We start from the raw sequence: 11,629 nt of genomic DNA on the forward strand, positions 1-11,629 counted from the left end.
TTTGTCTTTGAACAGGGACCTGTTCATATTTATTAGGGGCTTAGGAGTCTTTTGGCACCGCTTACTGGCATTCCCTAGAAAGCTGTGCTGTTATTGCTGGTCTTTTTCCAGCATTTCTCTCATTTTCTCTATTAGCATCTCAGATGGGAAATAAAAGGAGGTCTGAACTGCTGTTAGTTGTGCAATTCTTTCCAAGGGCACCAGGAATTGTTTCGACTTGGGTAGGAAAACTGTCAGCCACAAGGGGGAAGGCGTCCGCTGCTCTCCTCCTATAATGAGGAACAGCACAGAGAAAGAAAACAACGCTTTGCAGTGATTACCGCTGAGGATTACTGCACGTTGGAAGAACAAAGGATACAGCTGGTTACAGCTAGACTTTGGGGATCATGGATGGAAAGTAGTTGATAAAAATTATGTTGGAAATCAAAGGGAAATGTAATTCCACACTTGTTCTGTACCTTATGAATATTTCAGTGTTGAGTGTGAAAGAAAACTCTGCTGCCTCTGTTGGACTTGCTGGCCCTGTTAGGAAATTTTTGAGTATTTTCTGTGCTGTGTTACTCTCATTTCACTTCAGGATCTTGAATGTTCTATATGTATCTATGCTGCTTTCCATAATACTGCTGCATTTCCCTGATTCAGTTGTTACCAGTCACAAATATCTCCTTGGACAAAAATTTAGGCCAAGCTTTCAGCAGACTCTTCAGCTATATTTCTTATCTCACATCAACATACAGGTGTCATGTCATCCCTCTTTACATTTGCTCTTTCAGGTGCTTGGTACCTTCTCTCTTTTTCTCCTTTATTAGCACTTTTTAATGCTAAACTACTTGTAGGTATTTTGGTAAGGCTTGTCAAGAAAAGCACCTGTGAACCATGAATATCTTTGGGTGGGGCTGTGAAAGTCAGGATCATATTCCTTTTAGCCCCACCAGCTGCTATTCCACAGGAGGAGGGAGGTGCTGAGTGCAGAGGCATTCCAGGTGTGCCCAAAAAGCAGCTGTAGGCAATGAATGCAACTCTGTCTTGGAGAACATTTCTTCATAAGAGTGGAGAATCTGCTTTGAATATCATTTTGCCTCATCAGCTCCTATGTTAGCTACTTTTTCACAAATCACTGGGTGGGAAATTCATGTCAGCTGTTACAGGAAAAAAGAGCTCTCTGTATTTAAGCACAATCACTAAAACAAAAGCAAAAATTAGAACTTTGCTCATTATTTCCATGCTGCCCAGTGCCTTCCCACCTGTTTTTTCATTCTGGGCCTGATTGATGCAGCATGTGTGTATACAGCTCACTCCCATTCTCCTGCCCTGGCTGTCTGCACACCCAATTTCAGGAATGCTAGAGCTGCTTATCTTCTGGTTTCTTATTCCTCTGTTTCTATAGTTGTCTTTTCAACTGGGTGTGCAGGAAGTAGCATCCTCACTATTTTGGATATCATTGCAGATGTCATTCCCTCTCCAGCCCCTCTTTAAAGTCAACTATGTAATGAGATGGGGTTTGTAGAAGGTAAGAGATGAAAGGAGTTAGAAGGGTGACAAATGTGACCTGAATCATGAGGGTTTTTTTGTGGTGGTGGTGTTTCTCCCCTTCCTATTTGGTATTATAGTCAATTTTTAGAGTAGCTGAGAGTATTTTATGATAGGCTGCTAACTGCCCTTGATGGAAGGGCACAGAATTCCTGAATGTGAGTCTGTAAAGTAAGTCCCAGAGGTATTAAAACCATCTATTTGGGAAGAGGTGCCTGTCTTGTACTTGGCTTGAGTTTCCCTCATATTTGTGAACCTTGTTGAAGACTGTAACTCTTAAAGTGGCTTTTCAAGCCTGTGGGGCTGCTCAGCTCTAAATTGGCTGTCCTTTTGATTTTGGCTTGAAAGAGGCTGATCCAGCAAAGTTGTAGTCAGAGCCCCACATCCTGTACTTCAGTGGGGTTGCAATTAGTTCATGCACCCAGTGTGGCTTTTCCCTTTGCACTTTCTCTCAAGAGAGAGAGTGTTCTAATGACCTCCTAAGCCAGTGGAAGGATCTGGAGGTCTCTCAGTAGTGCCACAAAAAATTCTTTTGTCCCTCTTTCCCTGCCTTCTCTCCACCAGCTCTGGTATAGCAGCTGTGGTTGCACTTAGTTTGTGCTGCTCATCCCACGGCACTGTGGTTTCCCTTTATTCATCTTGTCATCTTGATACTCACTCCACCTGCAAAGGAAAGTGTTCATTAAAAAAGGGCAAAGAAAACAACAACAAATCATTAGTGGGATGGAGTCCTGGTGTGCATACTAGTGGTGTTGTTTGGGGCAGTTGACCTTTTTGGGTTTTTTGTCAGTACTGCTTCCCAGTGCCTCTTGGAAGAATGTTAGGATTATCTTTCCAAAACACTGTCATTTTCTTTAAAGTTCTGTTGATATAGTTTGTTGTTCTTACTGTGGGCTTGGAGATTTTTAGCTCCTTGCCTTCTGGTAACTTGCTTCACTGCACTTCATGCAGAGGCTCTGAAGGGATTTCAAGTAAGCACTTTCTCAGTTTTGTGCTTCCCAGCAGCCTGTGTTTAGATAACAGGTTTTAGATGCAACTTTCTTTAACTCAGGATTTATTTTCCCATATCTTTCCTTAGATAACACATGAGAAAACTTGGTCACTATGCTTTTAGTGAAACAAGAGTTTAAAATTGCTCTAATTGTGAATAATTTTTTTCCACTGAATATTCTGTGACTGTCAGAATCTTCTGATAAACTGGATTAAAAGTCTGTTGTTTTAATTTCAAATCACAGTGAAAAATGTCAGGGAGGGTGTATATGTGTATATGTACACATACTTTAGCTATTGAGAACTTCAAAGTTGCAGAAGACAGATTTGTATCTCAAATGCTTTTGCTTTTCTCTATGTTAATGTTTTCTTTAACATTTAAAACTTTTCCAGGATTTTAGAAGCTGCAAGATGTTCACATCTCACAGATGCTGGGTTTACCCTTCTCGCACGGGTAAGGGTCATTTCAGAAGGTTACAGCTTGCCCTGTTTCATTGCTGCTGAGCAGCTGTGAATTGATGTAGTCCTGCTGGGAAGCAATTTGAGAAGAGGAAAATTAAAGTAGAAATAAGCCAGTGGAGGAGGGGACTAAAAAGCTATTTTATTTATGGATTATACTTAGATCTGCAACTTGATCTGATTTACTGTCTATCACTGCATTTTTCACTTTTTTCCCTCTCTTTTTCCATTTGTTTCAGCTGTATTTATTACACTTAACACAAGTCTAAACTCATGTCATGTATTCTAGCCAAATTTCCCTTATATTGATGGCCCTTGTGATAGCTACATAAAAAAAATCAGTGTATAATAGATTGTTCTGAAGATAACTTTAAATTAAAGAACACTTACATTATACATTATAAACTAAAAGCACTTGTGCCCTGATTCATGCTGTAAATATGTACAGTAAGCATATTGGTGGTATCAAATGCTTCATATTAGACTTGTGTGCTTGCTGGTTAGGAAATCTGAATGCAAAAGTTATACTCTGTAAATGGGATTTATGCTGCTGATACTTAATCTCAATGAAAATGGTTCTTTTTGGTAGACAGAGTGGTTAAAGTGGTTTTCTGATTGTCCAGCACTACATCCTCAGGCTCTTGGTAGTCACCTCAAGCCTGCTCTTAAACCCTTTTTTTTTTTCTGTTCCTGGAAAAAACAGATTGGGAATTGAGCCGAGGTTTGGCACTGTGTGGTCTGCTGCAAGGTCACAAGGTTACATCCTTTTCTTGAAAATAGTGATGATCATATATTGAAAACATTTCTGAAAGCTTGCTGGGGGTCTCTCAGAAAGTTGCTGAGAAAATTGCTTGTGTAGGTGTGACATGCAGCTTCCCTCCACCATTAAAGTAGACCCTATTTTAATATTTTCACCATTCATTGGCATAGCAATTTGGTTTTAAGGCTTCTTGCTAGTGTATGACAACGAAGAGAAATGTGCCATGGGCTTAAGGGTATTCCAGATGAGTTAGGTGCAGCTGATAAAGGCAGAAGTTGGATTCATGTGTGTGCTTTAGTGCATGGGCTGTAAATACCATGGGTTTGGAGTGAGGGGGGCAGGGAAGCAGGGCTGCTGAGCACTGGTATATCCTGTTCAAACCTTACAGGACAAGGAGGAGACATTCCACTTCATAGGAGAAAGGCTGAAATTTAGACATTTCAGAGGGAGGTGGGGTATTGCTTATTAATTTATCTGTTTATTTAACAGGTTTTTTTTGTCTTTTGCTGGTGATCAAATATTTGAAGGGATTTAGATCACAATTTCCTCTTGCAAGCTGTGCTGTCCCATATTATAAGTCCTGTGCATGATTTTATGTCTATATGTTGTTTTATTTGATTTCTTGTTTATCTGTTCATTTTTTGTTTATTGTAGAATTGCCATGAGCTGGAGAAGATGGACTTGGAAGAGTGTGTTTTGGTGAGATTTAATATGAAAAGGAATATTGAATGTCCAGTGTAATGCAGTACATTAACACCTTCATCTAGATCTTCTTTGGTTTTTATAAATAGTGTTGTGTTTATGGTAAGAAATAAAAATAATTATTGGGAAACTCTATACAGGGAAATACTTGGAGGGTAACAGGTGATGGGTTGTTTCCAGAAATAACAGAACCCTCATCTGGTAGAGGAGGAGATACCTTATTTGAGGGTTGCCCCTTCTGCAGTCTGTTGCTTATGGCTGACGTTTGGTTTCTTTTATTCCCAGATAACTGACAGCACATTGATACAACTTTCCATACACTGTCCTAAGCTGCAAGCATTGGTAAGTGTAACTCCTGGTCTGTGGCCTCTGATGCTCTCCCCAAATGGCACACACAGACAGCTCCTGCAGTACAGACACAGGCTGTTCACTATTATATATAGAAAATAATATTATATATAGAAATAATTCCTGATGTACAGTGACACTGTGCAAAATATGTGCAAGCTTCATAAGTATTCTAAAAGCAGCACATTACTTCTAAAATATTTACATGCATTGTGTGATGAAAAAATGTTACCAAATCTGTGAGTAAAAACCAGAAAGCTTTTATTTTACAATTAACATCCTTCATATTTGATTCCTTACATATTTGATTTAATTTAAAGCACTTAGATCCTTTATGGATATTGTCATGTGTTCAGTAATGGTTTTCTTTGGGAGTATGACACTTCACATCAAATACTGAATAAACAAAAGCACCCAGAGATGACAAATGCAATCACTGTAAGCAGTTTTGCATGCAAGCACTTTTTGGCAGGGACTACATTTACATAATAAATTATGGAATGTTTCCTTGGACTTGACTTTTGAACATAATTGGAGAGGATTGAGAGTGGGGTACCCTGCTTGCTGGATTTCAAAGCACTGTTTTCTAGGGAGTGGTGGCTTAGATCTTTCAGATCATCAAAACCAATTTGAGGTAACATAAATTTGTCTGTTCTTCAATCAAGATATTTTAAAATTGCCAGATTGTTCTTACAGTAGGAGCTCCTGTACTTTAGGCCAGTTGTCCTTTAGTGTAGATTTGTTATAACTACTTAGAGCTACATGAGAGAACAAGTATCTTTATAATCTGTTCTTAGATGGGATTAAAGGAAGGTGTTCTTCTTCCTTAATTAAATTGTGTTATGATTAGTGTTACTAAGGGAGCAACATGAAGAAAGATGGCTTTTAAAATGAGCTTGTTCACTATTTTATATTGGTTTTTTTTTTATTTTTCCTTATCAACTGGCCAGCTTCATTTCTGAACCATTATTCTTGATGTTAAACCAAATGAGTTGTCAGGAGATGTGGAGCCATTTACATGAGACACGTCTTTGTATTGTAATCTCAGTTGCAGCCAGTTCTTGCAAGAGATCTTTTGTATCAGTGCTGTCAGTGCTTTGACAGAGATACCATAAAACCTCATAAATCTGAAGCACTTTTTTCTGAGCCTGCTTCTCTCTGCTGGCCTTTGTGTGTTTGCCCATGGACAGGGAAGTGTGGCATTGGTAAAACATCGTAGCTTTTCCAAGGGAACTGGATAACTTGATTTCTTTGGTGTGTGTGTATGTGTGTGTGTGTGTGTATATATATATATATATATATATATATATAACCTGTGGGTAGGAAGGATGCATACTTAGAGATTGTGTGTGAACAGCAGTGGCTGAGAATTACAGGAAAAGACAAGACAGGCAGGTGCCAAATACAGTGCATGAATTAATCTTGGTGCTTCCAATTTTGCTTCCAATCCAAGTTTGCTTCCTGCAAACTTCTTTGAAGATGTGCTTTAGTTTGTTTGCACTTGGAACAAACATTTTGGAGTTGCAGAGATGAACTTTGGTTTTGCTTTTGTCATGTTGGGAGACTCAGTAGATGGTGGAAATAGGCAAATCTTCAGTATCAGAGGGCTTTATTGCTTAATGTACTTAAGAAGTAGTTTCTGGTTAAAATATTTAATAGTATATTTAAATTAGTAGAGAAACTGTCAAGTACTCATAATAGTTCTGAAGATGAGAAGACAATTGAATTCTTCAGAGTGTGTGAAGTTCTCATAGTATGTCATAAAATATTGATTTATGCACAGCATTTAGTATGTATTAACAAAACAAAAAAATAATTTGACCATATGTCTTTGTTCTTACAATTTCAAGCAATTCCCTTTGTAAAATTCCACATTATAAATGCTTTTTAGCTGGCTTAGGAAGTCACAAAAATCCTGTGGTTTAATATGGAGTGTGTATAATTTGGCATATTTGTTCTACAAAGTTCTGCTAACTCAGCTGTACATCCTGTATTGTCCTCACAGTACCAAATACCACGTCCCAGGAAAGCTGATTTTATAAGCTGCTTACTTTCTGGGATGGAATACTCCTAATTAGCCAACAGCTTCACAGAACCTCGTGTCCTTCCTTGGAAGAGCAGGTGTGTTATGAATGTTGGTTAACCCTGCAGCTGCTGATTGTTCCCAGGCTCTGAGCCAAACCAAGTGTTCAGAGCACGTACACAGAGAAAGGATCTACAGGAGAGAGCTGATGTGTTTGAAGACTTGAGAGACTGCCTGAATGGGTGTCAGGAGTTAAAACATTGTTGATAGGAGTAAGCACTTCATTTCTGCTGTCTTTTGGAGACAGTTTGTCCTGTTGGTGTTGCTTGGAGTCCCTGCTGGCTGCTCACACTTGGTGTGTAAAATTGGACCAGCTGGAGCTGAAGGGAAGCTGCCGAGGCGGCTCCCATCAGACTCCAGGGGAGATGCAGACCTGTCTCCCAGCCTTTCTTGGGTTCCCTGCTCATTCCATAGAGCAAAGGCGAAAAAAGGTGAGGGCAAATTGTTTCAAAGAGCAGGACAGACCCTACGTGTCAGGTAACAGGAAGGAAATGCTCATGACTGTAGCTGAGGTGAAGTAAGGCTGAAAGTCCCCAGGTGGAATGAAAAGATGTGTTGCACCCAGAGAGAGGAAAGGTTACATGTTAGCATTGGGGGATTGACAGGAGGTCCTTTGGAGCACTGCTATTTCCTGGCTCTGAGTTATTAAGTGCTTTTGGACTGCTACAAGTGTTTCTTCATCAGCTGCTGTCTGAAAAAGACAGCTTGGGGGAAATCCTACTTCAGGCACTGTTAGACTTAGGTACAAGTACAGGCAAAACACAGGGCTGAGCATAAAGCGAGGTGCTAGCTCGGAGCCCAGGGCAAGAGGAGTAGAGTTCACAGATCCTGCACATTTCACTGGGGAAGACTTGAGAGCATTCATTTCAGTGGTGACAAAGAGTGGTTTTTTAAGCTGCCTCTGAGGAATGTCCGTTTCCTGTTGTTGTCATCATCCGTGCTTCTCCAAAAGTCATGAATTCCCTAAAGAAATGAGGAGAGTGCTTTATGTGGTGCCACTGCCTAAGATGCAACATCATTTTCCATGTTCTTGAAATTCAAGGGAGTGAAAAAAATGTGCTGAAGAGGAGCAGATTTTTTTGGTTTATTATGCTGACTGTTGCAGAAAAGACTGCTCCTGCAGCTGTACAAGATGTTTATTGCTCTTTGTCTGTACAGCCTGAGGTGCCAAATGTTCATGGCTTGGGTTTTTTTTAAATCATTATTTGGCAAATCAGTCCATTCTCTATCTATGTGGACTTGCACAGGCTTGGTCCCGGTGTATGCATGAGAACATGGCAGCTGTGAAACAGTAACCCCTGAGCACACTCATCTATTCCCGTATGTTCTCCATCATCCTTTAAAGTTGTTTCTGGCACAATGCTGTTTGCACTGTGTGGGACAATTGGAAAAGAATTCCCACATTCATAGAGAGCAAAGGGGCCCAAGGAGTTTTGCCAGTGATGTGTTTTGGGACTCAGCTTGTTTTGAAGCAAAGTTAAAATCAAGTACAGCCGTTTTATTAAGTAAAGCAGTTTCTTTTTTTACTCTTCTGGATTTCAGCCATGTATTATTTGTAGCTATTTAACCACTGGAGTGAAGGAGGTTGAAGAGGACTTCTGATGTCCAGAGGCTCGAGCAGCTTAGGACTGCAGGATGTTGTTAATTGTTTGCCTCTCTGTTTTAGAGCTTATCTCACTGTGAACTGATCACTGATGATGGGATTCTTCACCTGAGCAACAGCACGTGTGGGCACGAGAGGCTGCAGGTGCTGGAGCTCGATAACTGTCTCCTCATCACGGATGTGACTCTGGAACACCTGGAGAACTGCCACAACCTGGAGAGAATTGAGCTGTACGACTGTCAGCAAGTCACACGAGCTGGAATCAAACGGATCAGAGTATGTGTTTCCTGGCTTGTTCCATGGAAAAAGCCTGAGCTGTTGGTATTGCTTGAGATTGTAGGAGTCCTACAGGTGTCCCAGGCAAGGAAGGCTGGATCAAGAGTCTGACTGTCCTTCTGTTAGGTCCCCATGGTGTAACATCCCTGGATGAACAACAATAATTGTCAGTTCTGATTTGTGGCATTTTGCTCTTGGAATGATGAGCTCTTATCTTCTTCTTTCTGTATTTTTTCAAATACAGGCCTCCATTTTTAGGATGGTGTAGTGGCATGCTTAACCCTAAAAATATGTTATATACATATATATATATCCTAAAGTATATGTTAATACACATTGCCAATAGTAAAACAGCCGCATGGACATTTCAGTTGGTGGGCTGTAGGACCCTTAGGCCTGGGAATCCAGCCCCAAACCTTTTCCATGTGTATCTCACCCGTTAGGTCAGGGACCACCTGCCTTGTGGGGACAGTGTTTTAACCTTGCAGTTAAACCTGCCTGCAGCTTCGTATCCAAAATTGTGTCCAAACACTTTTGCAACTGGAAAGCTCATGCCTGATAGTGACTCAAATTGAGGGCAGAAGCAGAGTTATATTTCATGCTGCTTTGCAGGATGAGAACAGCAGTGTTTGGGAGACAAGGTTCAGACAAGTTGTCCCTCTCACCCTGCAGCAGAACATGTGCCTCTCCTGATGCAGAGCTTTATTGGGGAACCAGGGGGAGCCCTGTGCAAGCTGAGTGCCCAGATGCTGGTGTGCCTTAGCTGGATAGGGCAAGAAGAATTACATGGAAGGAGACAGCTTGGCAGGCATCCACTGTGGAGATGCTTTATTGCTAACTAACCTTAATGAGATACTATTTGCTGGCACAACAGTTGAGGTATGCTGCTTCTCTTTTCAATTCTGTTCTTTCTCTCCCATTATAATGCAGCCTTTTCACCCACAGGCTCATCTACCTCACGTGAAAGTTCATGCTTACTTTGCTCCAGTAACACCCCCTCCATCGGTCGGAGGGAGCGGACAGCGCCTCTGCAGATGCTGTATTATCCTCTGACAGTGAGTGCAGCCACACAGAAAACGTGGTTGAAGAATGGGACAGCAAGTCAGCGGAAGGAGTCGGTTTCCTGACAAGTCCTAATGGTGGTGTTTGGTCATCCAGTTTTGTGACAAGAAAAGCGTTTTTTTTCCCCAGGTAAAAATCTTAACGTAATGTGCAGCTGTGGATTAAGTTGGTGATGCTTTGGTTTGTATTAGTAACTCCTTCCTTCTGTTGGCATGAGAACTGCGGTACCGTGTCAAACGTGGGCATTGCAGCGTAGCAGCTGCGCAGTGGAAGTTCACGAAACTTGGAAGTTAATTTGCATTTGTCAGCACTACTCGGTGTGAAGTTCTGCTGTAACATGGGCCATGCCAAGGAACTGAGCCTGCTGTTCTGTAATATACACCACAGATCACGTATCAGGTTTAAGGACAAATCAGCTTTAGCAGATGTTGACCAAAAAATGCAAAGTAATCATAAGCTCTTACAGTGAAACAGCAGCTTGTTCTTTTTCATGATTCAGCTTCATATTTAATTATGTAACAGGAGCTAATAGGTAATGTCAAAAGGTAAGATAGTACCTCAAGATACCCATAGAACTAGAAATACTTCCCAAGTTTTGGACTTGGTTCAGTTGAACTCTGCTCTTACAAAGCTTGCCCGTCGCCGACGCACGTTCTGCCCGATGCCATCGGCCTTGAACGGGGTTAAGAAATCCACTGTGGTAGAGCCCGTGCACTCTACTGTACCTGCTGCCACAGCCATCCATGGTGCTTTCGCCAACGCCATCCCCGCGTCCTCCGGGACCGCCGTGGAGTGCAAGGAAAGGATGCTTCCAGGAGGAGGGGTGTAGCACACATGCTTTTCTACAGATGAATGGAAAACAGGATGGAGCAAGGAATTCAGTTTGGCCCACCCATTTGAGGGAAAAGCATCTGGGCTCATCAGTCTGTAGGCAGGAGTTGAACCACACCAGACCTGTGGTTTTCAAATGTAGAAAGCCAAACTCTTCACATTTGGTTAAGAAGCTGTCAACGTCTGAATGATAATAATGATGATAAAAATCTACGTATTAACTCTTAAGGCCATGCTTTCATCTTTAGTTTTTCAGTGCTAGACGATTAGATAAACTTTTTTTATATTAAGCAATTTAATTATCTGAGAGAAACTACTTGACAGTTCAGAAAGCTTTTCTTGTGTAAGTTTGACTTTCTGTGTGTGTGTGTGTGTTTTAAGAGTTCAGGGCCTGTGTTTACTGAAAACGAAAAAGCAGTTGGAAAAGCTACTACTGGACAGAACTGCCATTTCCCCCCTGCAAATTTTAAACCACTTCTAAAAAGGATTAAGTGTGAACATGAACTTCTGTGGCCAGCAATGACTGGGTTGTGTTCATGACTCACAGAGAATGGGGACAGTGAATTAAGACCTGAGCTTTGGGATTAAATTACACTTTAGACTACAGTACATGGATTTCTTTATTACTACAAAATAAGCCAATCTGGGCTTCTTTTGCACAGTAGTGGAGTGCTGTTACAATCATACTTCAGAGTTCCATTAAGACACTGCTGGTCTAATGAGAGTTTGAACCAGATTTTATTCTCAACTGTACCAGGGCAGTCATTGGTACCAATATGTCAAGATGTGTTGCCTTTTGTTGGCTCGTTTTTTTTTTTCTAAGACCATAATGAACCTTGTAAGTCTATTGCATTGAAGATGTACAAAAACAAATGGAACCTACTCTGATATAGGACACTTAAATAAACAATCAGCTGATGTCAAACTTGAATTTGTTGGAATTATTTCAAATCTAAGCAAGATTTCTGCTAGAAGATCCATGTGA

The 11,629-nt window shown here is 40.9% G+C and overlaps 1 protein-coding gene across 2 annotated transcripts in view; it reads left to right on the plus strand.

Moving 5' to 3' along the window:
• FBXL2 (F-box and leucine rich repeat protein 2) overlaps positions 1 to 11,569 on the plus strand; it is a 51,551-nt gene extending 39,982 nt beyond the window's left edge. For both annotated transcript variants that reach the window (XM_086846482.1, XM_086846493.1), the window contains 5 exons: positions 2,914 to 2,974; positions 4,394 to 4,438; positions 4,727 to 4,783; positions 8,539 to 8,751; positions 9,697 to 11,569. In XM_086846482.1, the coding sequence (XP_086702608.1) occupies positions 2,914 to 2,974; positions 4,394 to 4,438; positions 4,727 to 4,783; positions 8,539 to 8,751; positions 9,697 to 9,804 (484 nt within the window). In that variant the 3' untranslated portion in view covers positions 9,805 to 11,569. The remainder of the gene's footprint in view (positions 1 to 2,913; positions 2,975 to 4,393; positions 4,439 to 4,726; positions 4,784 to 8,538; positions 8,752 to 9,696) is intronic.
• Positions 11,570 to 11,629: the final 60 nt, after the last annotated feature.

Source organism: Cyanistes caeruleus, chromosome 1, assembly GCF_971803275.1.
Source record: "Cyanistes caeruleus chromosome 1, bCyaCae1.hap1.1, whole genome shotgun sequence".
Lineage (NCBI taxonomy): Eukaryota > Metazoa > Chordata > Aves > Passeriformes > Paridae > Cyanistes > Cyanistes caeruleus.